Source organism: Periophthalmus magnuspinnatus, chromosome 4 (genome assembly GCF_009829125.3).
Source record: "Periophthalmus magnuspinnatus isolate fPerMag1 chromosome 4, fPerMag1.2.pri, whole genome shotgun sequence".
NCBI lineage: Eukaryota > Metazoa > Chordata > Actinopteri > Gobiiformes > Gobiidae > Periophthalmus > Periophthalmus magnuspinnatus.
In genome coordinates this window covers 33,051,625-33,068,314 of record NC_047129.1, presented here as the reverse complement: position 1 = coordinate 33,068,314, position 16,690 = coordinate 33,051,625, and the positions used below count along the sequence as shown (strand labels likewise).

The window sequence follows — 16,690 nt, the reverse complement described above, 5'->3', positions numbered from 1 at the left end:
ACATGTTCAGTGTTCACAGTGTTCATTGTACAGTCTGACAGCAGCAGGAAGGAAACACCTGAAACCTCCTTCACACAGCGAGAGTGAATCAGTCACTGAATCTGCTCTCCAGGGCAGACAGAGCGTCCTGCAGGGGGTGAGACTCATGGCCCAGCATAGAAATGACCTTAGCCAGGACCCTCCTGTCCCCCACCCCCTGCACTGAGTAACTTACTAACTCAGTTACTTTTTGGGAGAAGTAACTTGTAACTATAACTTTATTTTATTTATTTATTTATTTGAAGGACAGTGTGCAGATACATTAAAAAGATGGCTGCACCAGATTTAGCAAAATGCTAATTTCCATCTGTAGTCCTTGGTGTCACAAACATTAACTAACATTAACTAATGACATTTTTGAAGTAAGACACCCAACACTGTTCAAATGCAGATTTATGTTGTAATACAGTGAGTTTCTGGATGAAGTCACGAATATAAATGATCAGGTTCATCATTTTTATTTACTTATTTATTTATACAGGGAGAGTCCAGTGAGAGCACTCAGACCTGTTAAAATACAAACGCACAAAAGGACATAAGTTCATTTAAACATTAAAAACAGGAGCAGGTGTGAGAATAAATGTTTATCACCAGATTATTGAAGTGCATTTGTGGCACCAAAGTATCCAGCTCCATGCTAACCGGCTCCTCATGGGTAAATCTGGCATTTTTCTCCATTTGGGATTAAATCAGTGATGGGATTTTCTGCTCTTTTGTGGAATCCAAATAAAAAAAAATATATATTATTATTATTATTATTATTTTTTAAAACAGCTCTTTTAATATTTATTTATATTTTATTTATGTGACAGAGGCCAGTGTGAGAGCTCCTTTATCTACAGACTAATGACACAAAAAACAAGGATAAAATATGTTTAAAACGGTTCAAACTGAGAGCTCTGGGTGTAAAAATAATCAAAATCACTACTTTAATCAAAAACATTACTTATTTATTAATTAATTAAATATATATATATATATATATATATATATATATATATATATATATATATATATATATATATATACAGTTAGCGGCTTTCCACCCCTAATAATAATAATAATAATAATAATAATAATAATAATGAAGAAGAAGAATGATAATAATCATTTCCTTTTTTTTTTCTTTTTTAAAAAAAATAAATTCCAGGCCCTAGCGTAATCAGGAGGAGTAGGGGAAGAGGGGCCACGGCGGGGGCGAGGCCAGAGATGAGGAGGACGAAGATGATTTATTTTATTTTATTTATTTATTTATTTTTATTTTATTTTTTATTTATTTTACTTTTATTTTTTTAAGTTTATGGTTCTCATCATTCATCCCTTTGTTTTATTTGTTTTGTTTTGTATCCACGCCCTCTACTGATATTAAAGTGGTTTAGCTAAAGATCAGATTTAACTTGGCCCAAAAACCAAATCACTAAACTGTCAATATCCCACTTTATGTGCAACTCATCGAAGTGTTCTCTGGTTTATAGACTATGAATGTAAACATCAATAAATTAATAAATAAAAATAAATAAACTAAACAAAAAATGATGTTGTTTATATATATATATATATATATATATATATATATATATATATATATATATATATATATATATATATATATATATATATATATATATATAATACAAAAATAGCCTATATGATTATTAAGATGCTAATTCTTGAGTTCTTCCAAATACTTTTTATTCTTACTTGTGTCATTTCTTGCACCGGATCACGTTCTAAAGCTTTTACTTTGAAATGCACATCCGCTTTTACTTTGAAATGCACATCCGCTTTTACTTTGAAATGCACATCCGCTTTTACTTTGGCTCTGGTCAGTTTCGTTTTCTCTGTATTCGTGAATCATTCATCCTGCTCCTTCTGCAGACACACACCAGGTAACACCGCGTTTATACTTTAATATTTCACTTAATATTTCACTAAAAAGCATTAAGTTTTATTGTAACGATGTTTTTTTTTTAAAGCAGAGACAGATTTGACCTGAAAAACAAGTGAACTCAAAAGATCCAAACGCGCTCGTGTTTAAAGTTTCTTTATTCTGTTTAAAGGTGAATGGTTCACCTGCTTTTGTTGTTGCTTTACATTTGGGCAGCGGTGGAACATAAAGTAAAAACAGTAAAGTTCTGTAGTTAAGTATCAGTAGTTCAGATTTCAGGTCGGTCTGTCTGTACTTTACTTAAATACATTTTAAAGTAGATACGTTTTACTTTTACTTGAGTACATTTGAGAGCAGTATCTGTACTTCACTACATGTTTGAACTGGACTGAAAAGTAAAAGTATTTTTATTATTGTCTGAGAGCTGCTGAAAAGGCTGAGGTTTATTTTATTTATTTATCAGGAACAATGCACCAAAAACATGGACCTACATAAAGACACGTGTTTGTTCTGGATTTATTATTTCCACCTTCAGCTCTTGGACAGGTTCATGTCATAAATGGTGTAAATGCCAATAAAATCCAAACATTCATTCAAGATAATGATAATGAAGTGTGTGGTCACTGGGCGTGGACGGGGGGAGGTGTAAACGGGGGTAGATTGACAAAATGACGTCTTGAAAGTAGTCGATTAAAGATTACCCCAACATGAATCACTCCAAACACAACTTCAGACGAGTAAATGATGAGGGGAAACCACTATAACATGATTATAGCTCTAAAAAAAGTCTATTTAGCTGAATTGATTTGATTTAAAGAAAAGGCTAAAATTAAGGTGCAAATTACTCTGAACATAATAATTACAAGTTGCCAAGCCAGTGGTTTTTCTATTTCAGAAACAAGAACTGAATATAAATAATGAGTCATTATGTGACTTTTGTAGAACAATATCACATTCAGCTAATACTCAGGACATTCTCTTTTTATTAAATCAGCCATATTGTGCCTGTGTTTGCTCTATAGTTATAATCTGTGACACTCGTGGATCTTTATGTTATAATTTGGACATTTTAAATCACAATATTCATCTGAAATGACATAACTTCTTTTCTTCTGAAGGTCCTGAAGGCCGTGTAGAGTCATGAACTCCAACCTGACAAGTGTCCAGCAGAGGGCGCTGTGCAGTGAGCTGGAAGGAAGAGTGAAGCTGAAGCTGCTCTTTAAAGCTTCCATCCACGGCTTCACTGGAGCAGCGTTCCATCAGCGCTGTGACGCCCGAGGACCCTCCATCTCTGTGGGATACAACAGCTCCGGACACGTGTTCGGAGGGTACACCAGCGCCCCCTTCAGTCAGACTGGTCAATATGTCAACGACCAGAAGGCGTTTCTCTTTACCTTTAAAGGAGATGCTCTGCTCAAATATCCCACCACCTACAGTAACTATGCTGTCAAAATGGCCGGTAACTCAGGGCCATATTTTGGAGAAAGTTTGATTCTGATGAATGGAGGCGCTGCTGTTCACAGTAATCCAGGACAATACTACACGGCCTTCACTCCTGCAGAAATGCACGGCAACGACCTTCAGCTGATCGAGTGTGAGGTGTACCAGGTGGAAGGTAACTCCTCCAGTTATACAGTGTCTATCTTAATATATTATAAATAATATGGAGCAGAAACAGACATGGCATTTCAAACAGAGGAAAAGCTCAGGGGCAAGTAACTGGTTTGATGCAGTCGCCATCTTGGTTTGAGAATATTAGACACTGAACTTGTTACATGATGTCACGATGTCACTTCCAGGTCCAACTGGAAACTTCACAGTTGATTTCTTGACATTTTTTGTTTTTGTATTTTTATTTTGCCACACTGCCAGAGAAATGGAGAGTCCAGCATCTCTCAAGGAGTTGGGTTCTGCCATCGACTGCCACCCAGATCTGTTTGCACCAGCCCCTCATGGATCCTCCCGCAGGTGGTGGGTCCACGGGCGGACGGCCCCCATGTTCAATTCAATTCATTTATTTTTGTAACGCCCAAAATCACAACAACAGTTGTCTCGAAGGGCGTTCATGTTTTGGTTGATGGGGGAAACCGGAGTACCCGGAGGAAACCCATCCAGACACGGGGAGAAACATGAAAAAACTCCACACAGAAAGGCCTGGTGACCCGGGGATCGAACCAACCTTCTGCTGTGAGACATGAGCCACTCAGCCACCGAGATATACACACAAAAACAAAACAACACACAAAAACACACAACACACAAAAACAAACAGGAAAATCAAACAACAGGAAAAATCAGACAAAACAAGAAAAATCGGCCAGACAAGGAGGAGGGCCAGGCGGGAAGGAGTAGAGGGTCCAGCTGTCATTGGGATGGGGCCAAACCGTTTAGGGCTTTGTATGTCAGGAGGACGACTTTGAATTTGATTCTAAGCTCGACAGGAAGCCAGTGCAGATATTTTAGTACAGGACTGATGTGGTCTCTTCTTTTAGTTCCTGTTAGGACTCTGGCCGCTGCATTTTGGACCAACTGGAGGCTCCTTATAGTACTTTATAGTACTTTATAGTACTTTATAGTACTTTACAGTACTTTTGGGGCAGGCGGTGAGCAGAGAATTACAGTAATGTTGTGATCAATGGTGTCAAACGCTGCACTGAGGTCCAGTAGGACCAGGACTGAAGCCAGCCCGTTATCAGCAGCAAGTAGTAAGTCATTTGTTACTTTAAGCAGTGCAGTCTCTGTGCTGTGGTGAGCTCTGAATCCAGATTGAAATTTTTCAAATATATTATTGTCCTGCAGGTGGCGGCAGAGCTGTTTCACCACCACTCGTTCTAGAATTTTTGAGAGGAAGGGAAGATTAGAGATAGGTCTATAGTTGACTAATTCATCAGGATTTAGGTTTTTCAAAAGGGGTTTAATCACAGCAAACTTAAAGGACTGAGGAACGTAGCCATTTTCTAACGACATATTTATTATGTTATGGATGGAATCTATTATTAGGGGGAGGGCTTCTTTGAGGAGTCTGATTGGAATAGGGTCGAGCAAACAGGCTGATGGTTTTGACGACATGATGACTGAGGTAATCTCCACCTCATCAACAGGAGTAAATTTATCTAATATTATTAGAGGATCCATGTGGGACATTACAGACTGGATTTGCTCAGAGCTGATTTTTGGAGTAGCTTTGTTGATTTTGTCTCTAATGGTTGTGATTTTGTAATCAAAGAAGTGAAGAAAGTCACAACTAATGTTGGAGGGGATAAGAGACTCATTAGCAGTGTGGGAGTTTGTCAGCCTGGCTACAGTGCTGAACAAAAATCTGGGGTTATTTTTGTTTACTTCTATTAGATTTGAATAGTATCTAGTTCGGGCTTTCCGCAGAGCGGCCTTATAAGTGAGCAGGCAGAGCTTCCATGCCTTCAGAGACTGCTCAGAGCGCGAGCGGTGCCAAAGCTTCTCTGTGCGTCTCACATGTTGTTTGAGTGTCCTGAGCTGTAACGTGTACCATGGAGCCGGAGGTCTTGGTTTAATGCTTTTCTGTTTTAGCGGAGCTACAACATCGAGAGCAGATTTTAAGGTGAGCATTGTTCTGTCGACCAATTGATCAGTGACAATTGGATTAAAATTATTGTCATTGTCACATGACATATCTTTCAGTAATGGCTCAATAATTTCTTTAAACTCTGTAACTGATCACTCTCTCACTATTGTGTCGACCTACGGGCCAAACAGCAGTGCAGACTCCTTCTTGGAGTCCCTGGGAGGGGCACTAGACGTGGGCAGCAACAGTGACGCCTGGAGGGGCGTAATCGGGAAGAACGACCTCCCTGATCTGAACCTGAGTAGTGTTTTAATATTGGACGTCTGTTCTAGTCACAGTTTGTCCATAACAAACAGCATGTTCGAGCACAAAGGTGTCCATCAGTGCACGTGGCACCAGGAAACCGTAGTTTGGAGTTCGATGATTGACTTTGTTGTCGTGTCATCTGACCTCCGGCTGTGAGTCCTGGACACTTGGGTAAAGAGAGGGGCAGAGCTGTCAACCCACTCCCTTAGAGATGGGAAAGAGGGTAAGGAGCTCAGTCTCACGGGAGGAGCTCGGAGTAGAGCCGCTGCTCCTACACGTCAAGAGGAGCAGCTGAGGAGGCTCAGGCATCTGTTCAGGATGCCCCCTGGATGCCTCCCTAGTGTTCCAGCCATGTCCCACCGGGAGGAGGCCCCGGCAAGACCCAGGATGTGCTGGATGTCTCTCGATTGGCCTGGGGTCCCACCGGAGGAACTGGAGGACATGTCTGGGGAGTGGGAAGTCCCTGCTTAGACTGCTGCCCCCGCAACTCGGCCTCGAATAAGCACAAGAAAATTGATGGATATTTTGATGTTGCCTGCGTTGGACCCGGAAGTGACATCACACTAAACAGCTGCTCACTGTGTGTGTTTTTCTCTAATGTTCTTTATCCATGTGTTCGACAGAGAGCGAGGAGCTGGAGAAGCCCTGGAGGCCAGTGGTTTGGCTCTCAGAGTAAGTAACCTGTGACTTTTTAGATTACAAAAGACCCAGGGCAAGTGGAAATGTTGGGACATTCTAGCCTGAGTTGATACAAACTAATCCATATGCAGCTAGCACTGGCTACCTGGCCACTGCGCAGATTTTGAAACTTTTTGCTTTGTGAGTTCAGTTTGTAAAACCAACTAAGTTCATTTCACACACTAGATGATGTTCTGTTTAATTCACTTTTGAGTGGGTTTTGTTCACACACATCACATCATTCACCCAAACACCATGAGTCACATGAGAGTCCATCAACTGAGCAAAGAATTTGTGTCTATGACAATGAGCTTCAAGTGACAGAGCCCCGTGAACACACACACGCACACACACACACAACATGCACACGCACACACGCACACAACACACGCACACAACACACGCACACAACACACGCACACACACACACCCCCACACACACACACACACACACACACCCACACACACACACCCCCACACACACACACACACACAACATGCACACGCACACGCAGACAGACCCAGACTCACCTGCGCAGACAGAGGCAGGATGAGACTGTGTCTGATATTGATTTGATCCAAACTGTCTTGTTAGATCAGTGCTTCTCAATCATTTTCTATCATGCCCCCCCGAAAAAATTAAATAAATGAAATGATATAATGAAATTTAATTAAATATCAAATAAAAAATAAAATTAAATAAACATCAAATGAATAAATAATATCAATAATATCAAAATAATACATTAAAATTAAATAAATATCAAATTAAAACAAGTAATTTAGCAGTTTGGTACACCACCTTACATGATGCTCAGTGCTGCTGCTTTAAGTGACATTTACAAAGTGGATGATTGTTGTTAATATTTGACACGTTTACGTTGAAAAAACTCCAGCGTCTTATCAGCGTGACTGAGGTGTAATGAGGCGTCTTAACTTATTTGGCTTCATACTGTCCACTGCCACAGCAGACACCGGTCTGTCCTCGTGTCCCACCGGAGTCACGGTGAAGCCCAGTGCTCCATACTCTTCATCAGACTCCTCCTCGTCTTATTTTTTGGGTGACTTTACCTCCGTCTATATCCGCCTTTCTTTTCATCCCTGTTAAAATGTTTTCCATAGTGTCTCTTTAGCAAAAGTGTTTCTTGTTCACTGCCCTGTGTCGTGATCTGTTCGCTCTCTCCTGCTCTTTGCTGTGCGCGCGCTGCGTACAGTACTACAGTGTCATACGAGGAGTCATACGCCCCCCCAGGGGGACGCGCCCCACTATTTGAGAACCACTGTGTTAGATGAACGTGTCAAACAGCAGCACATTCATGTAAATATACGTGATCTGAGAGTTTTTTTGCCCAAATCCAAGCATTTTTACTGTCACTGTGGACTGTGTAGATCGACCTGAGGTCGGCTACGTTCACACAGCACTCGCCCCGCTCCAGAGTGTGGGTGGAGATGGTGCAAGACGCTAGCTAAGGAGCCTTTTATGGACCTCTTAGATGATTCAGGGTTTTCCAGACACTTGTAGGGAATCTCCTGTCTACTAACCAACTGATACAATAGAGCAGAAAGAAGCTTAGAAGAGGCTTTCCTGTTGTGTTTCCAGAGTTCACCTGCTCCCCCTGGAGGCTGCTGTGATGCTGCAGTACACAGAGGACTTTTGTCCTGAGGACTATTCCTCACCTCAAACTGCCCTGACACAGGAACTGCTGATTCTACCTGACCAGTGCTCCTGTTAAACTGCACTGTGACCTTTGACCTTAGACACAGGATCGATAAAGTATCTGTCTGTGTCTAGTGACCTGCTCCAACAATATCCAAGCTGTTTGGCCTAAGCCTCATGGCTTGGCTGAACCGAAATAAGAAAAAATCTATTTTTAGCAAAAACTATATCTCCATTGTCATAAAATAAAACAAATAACATTCAAAAATATAACATTTTAGACCTGTTCATGGTGACAGAGGCTAACACGTAAATGTGGCGTCCATCACTACGTGATCTGACCCTCCAGACCCGACCGTCAGCACTGACCTTGTCCCTGTGTCCAGGAGGAGGCAGAAGCTCATGGACAGTGTCTCCACGTACAAGCCCCTCTGCAGCTCCGTGTCCCGGGTGAGAGTGCTGCTCGTGGGGCCCGTGGGCGCCGGAAAGTCCAGCTTCTTCAACTCCATTAACTCTGTGTTCAGAGGTCATGTGACCAGCCAGGCCATGGCAGGATGCAGCGCCACCAGCCTCACCACACAGGTACTACACAAGACTCAGGCTAATCGATATTTCAACACTGACCACACAAACATTATGATTTAAAGTGGAACTAAAGACTAAATCCACCTTTCACTGCTAAACTGAATGTTGTTTTTTTTTTATAGTATTCTCTACTTTTCCTATTTTCTTGCAAACGTTAGGATAACGTCCAGTGGCCACTAAAAACACCTGGCTCCAGGAGTGGAGTTTGAAGCGTGAATACCTGTTTGTCCAATCACACTGTTCTTTATTCCTCCGCCCCTCCTCCTTTTAGTCTTCCAGACTCCGCCCAGCTCTATTTGAAATGTAGTTGTGGGCGGAGTTTAAGTGTTTAGTCCCGCTGTTAGCATTTAGGTGTAAATATGGCATTGAACTTGAATAAAGAGTGAGATCTTATGTCTTCATCAGTTCCGCACATACTCCGTAAAAGCCGGACGCGATGGAAAGCCGCTGCCAATCGTCCTGTGTGACACCATGGGATTGGAGGAGAGCACGGGGGCGGGGCTTGATATCGATGACATCAGCAGCATCCTCAAAGGCCACATGCCAAACTGTTACCAGGTAAAACTCTCACACCTTAATTAAACCAGTGCTACGTGAACTATGACCAAAGCAACTCTCCTCTGTTCTTTTATTTATTTTCTCCTCTGCTCCTCCTTAACATCTACTCTGGTCCTCCTTTGGTCATCCTCTGCTTCTCCTTTACATCTCTACTGCTCCTTTACACTTCCTCTGCTCCTCCTCTGTTCCTTTGTCTTTTTTCTCCTCTGCTCTTCCTCACACTGCTCCTCCTCTGCCTCTCTTCTCTTCTCCACCTCTATCCCTTTGCTCCTCCTCTGCTCCTCCTCTGCCTCAGTTCAATGCGTCTGCTCCTCTTCACTCCGAGTCCCATGGCTATCGTGCGTCTCCTGAGCTCAAAGACAAGATCCACTGTGTGGTCTTTGTCCTGGACGCCTGTAAGATCTCCATCATGCCCGAGAAGCTGGAGGCTAAACTCACCGCCGTGCGCCGCAAAGCCAACCTGCTGGGTGAGTGTGCGCCCCCTGGTGTTCATGTGCTGCGTGTACACGGCTCTGAATGTGAGTGTGTCTGTGCAGGGATCCCTCAGCTGGCCCTAGTCACCAAAGTGGACGAGGCCTGTCCTATAGTGAAGGACGACCTGACCAGCGTCTACAAGAGCCCATACATCAAGGATCTGGTCAGTCTTCTTCAGTCATTCATACTTTGCAGTAACATCACGCTGGGGGTGTTATACATCTCCCTCTATGGTGGAATGTTCAGCAGTTACCATGAAGACACAATGTACACATTAGCAAACACTGACAAAAAAGTTTTAAGATTGTCGAAAAACTCATAAAAAATACAAAATGAATTTAAACGGCACATGTTGAGGAGGCTGTGATCAGTCCGAGCGCTCATGGTTCTGTTTAGGAGTTTGATTTTACACAAAAAGGTGAGAGGACTGTTGTCTAAAGCTAAAGCTTGAGATGGACTTGTTTAACAGCACAAATCAAGTGCTAATGCTAGCTAGCATGTGACTGTAATTTTATATGTGAGAGACACAAATCATCTCACCTGTTGTGTTTCCAACTACATCAGCTCTTTAATTTGAGCTTTATTTGAACACAATCTGCCCATAAAGTCTACTAGAGCTTCAGACAGAGCAGTGCCTTCAGTTAGCATCACACCTCCAGGGAATGTTGATGACACCAGCTGCAAAGTATCAATAAATTATAATGAGACATGTTTGTTGTTTAGATGCAGGACGCCAGTGCTCGCCTGGGCCTCCCTTTGTCCTGTGTCCTTCCTCTTAAGAACTACAGTGAGGAGCTGGAGCTGCATGTGCCAGTGGACATCCTGGTACTTTCAGCTCTGCTGCAGATTCTACGATTCGCCGATAACTACTTCGACGACGTGACCGACCGCGCCAACAACTGTGACACCAAGTAACCGCCTTATACCAGAAAGTGCACTCCAAAACTGTTATGGTTAGCTTGTGTTGCTATAAACATCCCTTTTTGTAGTAGTAGTAGTAGTAGTAATAGTAGTAGTAGTTGTTGTTATTGGGTCATTTGCAGTGCAACAATGCTTGACAATACTCCATAAATATATAAAACTGTAAGTGACTGACAGCGCTCTGAAGTGGTAGGGACTTAGCACAGAGAGCAAAAGGAGACTGGAGTAGGGTTAGCGTGCCACTAGCCCCGCCGTTATGACATCACTGTTCAGTATCAAACGTCGTGAGACACAAACGGTTTGAGCTTGAGTTTATTGAGTTGGATCTGTTCATTCAATGGTCTGATCACATAAACATGACACCAAACGACTGTTAAATCTCGTTAAAATAAAATAAAGACATACAAATTGGCTATTGTCCTTTTTTTTAAAACAACACTCATTAGTTTAAAATATAAAATAAAAGTTCTGTGCTCAAGAAAAGGGTGGGGTCCATTAACGACGCTTCAGTCCTGAAACCGACAAACAGAAGGTGCAGTCACGTTTCTCCTCAAAGATGTTATGGCTTTGACGGGAATGTTCCACAGTATGGCATTAAACGTTTCTCGAGCGGGCGACGCCGTAAGGCCGAGCTACAGGTCAGATCCGCGGAGAGGCGACCCCGCTCACAGTAACAAAAAAAACACCTGTAAGTTAAAGAGGGTGTATCGACTCATAACGTCGTCAAAAAAAACGTCTGAAGAGGTTTTAGACGTCATCCATGCACGTTTGAGTCATCTAGAGATCTCTCCCGCGTACTATTCAGACGCTTCGCAGTACGAGCCTGTACGAGACTCCGCCCACAAGCCTACGCCACCCACGCTCCCGCACAGCCATGATACAAAAACTGTGCACTACGACGTCACAAACCTGATGTGACGTGCAGTAGTTTCGTTAGCGGGACGCAGCTGATTGTGTTGTCATGGCGCTCTGAAGGGGGAGTGAGTTAGCGTAGAGAGCAAAGGGAGGGGAGACTCAGAGCTTCAAAAACGGAAGTACAAATTATAAAAAAAAAACATGTTAATTTGTTGTTTTGGGCGAATTTAGCATTTTTAAAACAATAAAAGGAAACGTGTTAGCGGCTAATACCCCAGAGAAGTGACATACCCCCTCTTTAACGACACACATCCGGGTATTTTTACAGGAGAGGCGATAAAAACAAAACAAAAACTTTCAGAAATAATATTATGATAAGTTTAACAACACTTGTATGAGAAATAATCCAACTTTTGTCCAAATGTAATGACGTCTCTCTTGTTTCTTCTCATCCTTCGCTCGCTCAGCTAACAGCTAACAGCTAACAGTTTCGCTTTGACATCCACTTGTGCATATTCTTATTATTACTGTAAAATGAATGGTTAGCCGCGCCGTTTGCTAAACACGGACAGACAAAAGTAGCGTTTATGAAAAATGGCACATTTAAAGGCCCTGGACCCAAGTCGTTCACAGAAACGGTAAAAGCAGCTCAACATGTTTGCTGCGAATTGTCTGCATCTAATTATAAAGCGTTTTTTTTGTTTTTTTGTACGACGATGAGGAAGTGCGTGTTAGCATGCTAGTTGTTGTTAGCTTCACTGCCGCTCTCCGGTCTCCGAGAGTCGTAAAAAGTGCTTATAAACTCGTCGCTTTGGACAACTGCAAACTTTTAAAATGGACTAGTTCTGTTTTTCATGTTTTAAATCAGGTGACAGGTGTAGCTCGGAGTAGAGCCGCTGCTCCTCTGCGCCGAGCTGAGCCAGAGGAGGTGTCCGGGGAGTGGGGAAGTCCGCACGTTTCTGCTCGGATCGCTGCCTCCGTCACACATAGTTCTGGACGGTGTAGAAGTGGAAACAGTGAAAACTACAACAGATTTGGCTGGATTTAAAAAAAATAAATAAAAAAAAATAAAATCTTTAAACCGTAGAGTCGGGTTCAGCAGCGGTCGACATTTTCAGTTTGACGGATCTGGATTAAAACACTGGGAATTCATCCTCGTCTGAGTTACTAAACGCAAACCCCAAAGCTGGAAGATTTAACAGAAGCATCGTCTGTGGACAAAAACACAACCCAATCAAATCTAATCAGCTGCTTAAAGGGGAGGTATCGTTTTTGAAGCTTTCTCCCACGTCCTAACGCTGTTCAATCATCAAAAACACGTCCGAAGAGGTTGCAGATGTTCATCCGTGCGCGTTTGAGTAATCTAGAGATCTCTCCCACAGGCCCTATTCTAACGATTCTGTATAGAGCCACGACAAACCTCCATAAACATACGAAAACGCGATGCAAAACTGCGCACTACGACTTCACAAACCTGGTGTGATGTGCGGTGGTTTCGTTGATGTCGCTCTGAAAGGGGAGTGAGAGGAAGTAAAATCTTCCCCCCCATAACGGTGTGGGCAACTTACTTAACTCAGAGTCCGATAAATTCCCAGTGTTTCTACCCAGTTTCATCAATATTAAAAACTAAACTAAACTAAATTTTAACATCCAAATATTTAAACGTGCAAACTGTCACTGTGCCATTAAACGTCCTGTATCACACAAAATGGACTCTTCTGTGCGTCAAGTCGTGTTCTAGCGCCGTTATCTCCTCAAAAACAGACCCGGAGTTGTGTTTTGTTTCCTTCATTATCAGTCCGTAACATCTCCAACGCTCAAAACGCTCCGTTCCACCTTGTGATGTCATCAAGTGGTAGTTTTCACGTTAACAGCTCCTTTTTTTACCTTTAGCTTTAGAGATAAGCGGCAATTCCAGATTCGCTGAAACGATCCAAATGATTCGAGAAATGAAGGTGTGTGGAGTTTAAAAACACAGCGGAGCACTTCCTGTATCGCCACACGATGACATCACAAGGTGGAACAGAGCGGTTTTTTTTGCGTGAGAGAAGAAATCAGCCTAAATCTGCAGGAACAAAAAAAACACAACTCCAGGTCTGTTTGTGACGAGGAAACGACATTAGAACAGATCAGAAAAAAATCAAGAGTAATATGGGCCATTTAAAGCTGCACTTGGTCACATTTCTCCCGTCTCCATGGAGATGTTATTGCTTTGCCTGAAATGTATCGTATTTTATCGTGTTCTATCGCCGTCGAGCCGAGTTACAGGTCTGATCTGCGGAGGAAAGACGGCGCCCTCTTGTGAAAAATGCGTGTTCTTCAAAATGTGCGACGGAATAAGCGGTAGACGGGTAATGCCATACTGTGGAACACTAATATCTCCATGGAGACGACCCCGGCGATGCACCCTTTAGCACCTTAAAGAAGACGTATTGTGCTTGTGTCTCTACGGTTCTCATCTCCGTCGCTCGTGGATCATTTTGTTGTAATTTGCACATTTTTAAAAATCACAATATTCATCTAAAACGACTTGATAACAGAAGGAAATCCGCTGACCAATGGGAGCTGGCGAAAATGGCGGGAAATCGACAAAATGGCGGTTAGAGATTGAAAACTCAAAACGTGAATCAGTCCGAATCCAACTTCAGGCGACGAGTGACGGCTCTGAAAAGTCCATTTTGCAGAATCTGATTTAAATCGACACAGACAAAGCGGTAAAGCTCCACAGACGCTTAAATTACTTCTTCAAATGTTAGAAATAAAAGTATTATAAAAAAAAACGAGAACATATTTACACTTGGCATCACAAACTGTGCTTCTGACGACACCGAGGGAAGGAGCTCGAACGCGGTCAGTACAAAATAATCCCATTTGTTTAAAACATTTGTACAATATTAAAAAAAAACAAAACACTAGAACTGCAGTAAGGATTTATAATGTAGTTTCTGTCGTTTTTTTCTAAAGCTGCACTGCGTAACTTTCTGGTTGTCTCCGCGGAGATGCTTTACCGGGAACGGAAACTTACTTATCTCCGCGGGGACGAGCAGGTGCCACCGTTTGGCGAAGTTACAGGTCAGATCCGTGGGAAGATATCGCTTTTTATTGTACTTTTTCAACAGTAAAAACACCAGTAAATAGACAGGTTTAATGCCCTATTGCGGAACTTTAACAGCAAAGTGATGACATCTCCCTGGAGACGCGGGTGGTGTGTTCTCTGCCGGAAAAAATTACATAGTGCGCTTTTAAAGTTGTTGGTAAATACTAATATGTCCGCCACCCGCTTGTCACCGTGGAGATGTTTTCGCTTTGCCTGAAATGTTCCCTAGTACGGCATTTGAGTTATTTATTATTATTTATTTTACAGCGGGTGGTGCTTTCTCGTCCGTGTTCATGTATTACGGCAGCCTCTCCACAGATCTGCCGTGTAACCTCGCGCCAAATGCTTGTTTGCGCGGACACTGCAAAGCGTTAAAGCCGCACTGTGTGATATTCCAGGCAAATCAATACGTTTGTCTAGCAGAAAAGTTACACAGTGCACATTTAAAGTTGTCGATGAGACCTGACGAACTTTAAAACGAACGTAACGATGCGTTTAACAATAATAAAACAAATTTTTAAAAAATCCTGTAATGGCGTTGTCTGACCACCGGGCGGCGCTGCAGTTCAAGGTAAACACTTCCTCCTTTTGGCCTTATAGTGCGGACAGGGACACTGCGTCTGTCCAGAGAGTCTGCAGAGGCCTGTGGCGGCGGGACGGCGGCGGGGGGGCGGGTTACGCGGGGCCGTCCTTTGGGGAGGAGGGGGTCTGTGAGGAGGAGGAGGAGGAGGGAGAGGAGGAGGAGGTGGAGGAGGAAGACTTCAGGGAGCCCAGAGTTTTGCTGAACCAGGAGTTTTTGGCGGCCTGGACTTCGCTCATGAGGACTCCTCTCTGATGCTCCAGCTCCTGCACAAACACAAACAGAGATAAAGTACGAAACACGGGATTGATCCAAAAAAGATTCAAAATATTGTGTAAATACTGACTTGTACTTTTAATTTTTTTTTGTTTTACACTTACAAATTTAGTTTTACTCTCACAACTTCATCATTTTACACGCACAAATCTGAAAAATTACGCTTTGAGACGTTCGTTGCGTCGAGTTTGTCTCAAAAAGATTCGCGAGCGCGGCGGCTGGAGACAGAGGAGGCGGGGCTAAAGGGGCCAGGGTTACTGTGGCAACGGCTAAACCGGTTTATAAACAGTAAAGGAGCTAACCCAGAGAGTACGTCACCTTTATGCGGTACTATGATGTGCATTATTCACCTTTTAATACGTTTATAAAAAGGATAAAGCCAAAAAATGACATGTTAGCATTAGCTAGCTAGCATCACAGTTTATACGTGTAAACTTGTAAGCGTAAAACGATGTGACAAAACAAAATTTCTAAGTGTTAAAGTGTTTTTATTAGTGTACAAATTCAATTCAAACTTTTTGGAGCAATTGAGCGTTCGTATTAAAGGCTCCACCAGGGGGCGCTGTGAGCAGGAGCAGCAGTTTGGACAAGTTTACGGCGCCTAAACGTGGACCCGGTGTAAGTGGGTCGCGAGATTAGCCTCGTCTGCGCTGCCCGCCGACCCCCCGTGGAGTAGAGCGTGCAGCGAGTGGATCACATGACCAATCTGACCAATCACAGCGAGAGTAGCTAGAGAAGAGGCGGAGCCGAACACGAGTGGTTCGCGATTATGTTGTGGGAATATTTTTTCTGGGCTGAAGAGGATTTTTCCGTCCAAATTCGAGACAGGTTTAAGATCCATCGTACAGATTTGATAACAGATTCGCGGGTCTAATAAAGGGGCGGGGCTAAAATCAACCAATCAGAGCGCAGATAGTGTGTAAACAAGAGAGAAATGCGAGAAAATGTCAACGTCTGTGTGAGAAAAGTGTATAAAGTGTGTGGTGAGGGGTTTTACAGACAAAAACATGTAGAAAAATCGTACAAAATAAAGCTGATACTTTCATCTATTGCGGGTTATTTTTAAACGAGGGACCACTGTATAAAATTTATGAGCACCTTTATGTATTTTATTTACTCACCGATAAAGGGTTCGGAAGGTTTAGTTCTTAGAAACAAGTCCGTTCAGCTCATTTTGTCATAAACCACCGTTGTGTTCACTCAGTTTTACCTCCACACCACAAGGGGGCACAGTG

General features: G+C 42.7%; 2 protein-coding genes across 4 annotated transcripts in view; one reads left to right on the top strand and one right to left on the bottom strand.

Annotated features, from left to right (window-relative positions):
* Positions 1-1,861: 1,861 nt before the first annotated feature.
* Positions 1,862-11,058, top strand: LOC117394089 (interferon-induced protein 44-like). Its single transcript, XM_033992115.2, has 8 exons — positions 1,862-1,928; positions 3,046-3,542; positions 6,398-6,446; positions 8,496-8,691; positions 9,100-9,252; positions 9,548-9,719; positions 9,789-9,889; positions 10,450-11,058. Exons 2-8 carry the CDS (start codon positions 3,068-3,070, stop codon positions 10,639-10,641), a joined length of 1,338 nt encoding a protein of 445 aa, XP_033848006.1. The 5' UTR covers positions 1,862-1,928; positions 3,046-3,067; the 3' UTR covers positions 10,642-11,058.
* rabgap1l (RAB GTPase activating protein 1-like) overlaps positions 10,718-16,690 on the bottom strand; it is a 181,936-nt gene continuing 175,963 nt past the window's right edge. For all 3 annotated transcript variants that reach the window (XM_055221068.1, XM_033992113.2, XM_033992114.2), the window contains one exon: positions 10,718-15,445. In XM_055221068.1, the coding sequence (XP_055077043.1) occupies positions 15,275-15,445 (171 nt within the window). In that variant the 3' untranslated portion in view covers positions 10,718-15,274. The remainder of the gene's footprint in view (positions 15,446-16,690) is intronic.

Coding starts and splice junctions, on each gene's coding strand:
- LOC117394089 (XM_033992115.2), top strand. CDS start 3,068: ATGAACTCCAACCTGACAAGTGTCCAGCAGAGGGCGCTGTGCAGTGAG. Junction 6,447..8,495: donor CCAGTGGTTTGGCTCTCAGA/GTAAGTAACCTG, acceptor CCCTGTGTCCAG/GAGGAGGCAGAAGCTCATGG. Junction 9,253..9,547: donor ACATGCCAAACTGTTACCAG/GTAAAACTCTCA, acceptor CCTCTGCCTCAG/TTCAATGCGTCTGCTCCTCT.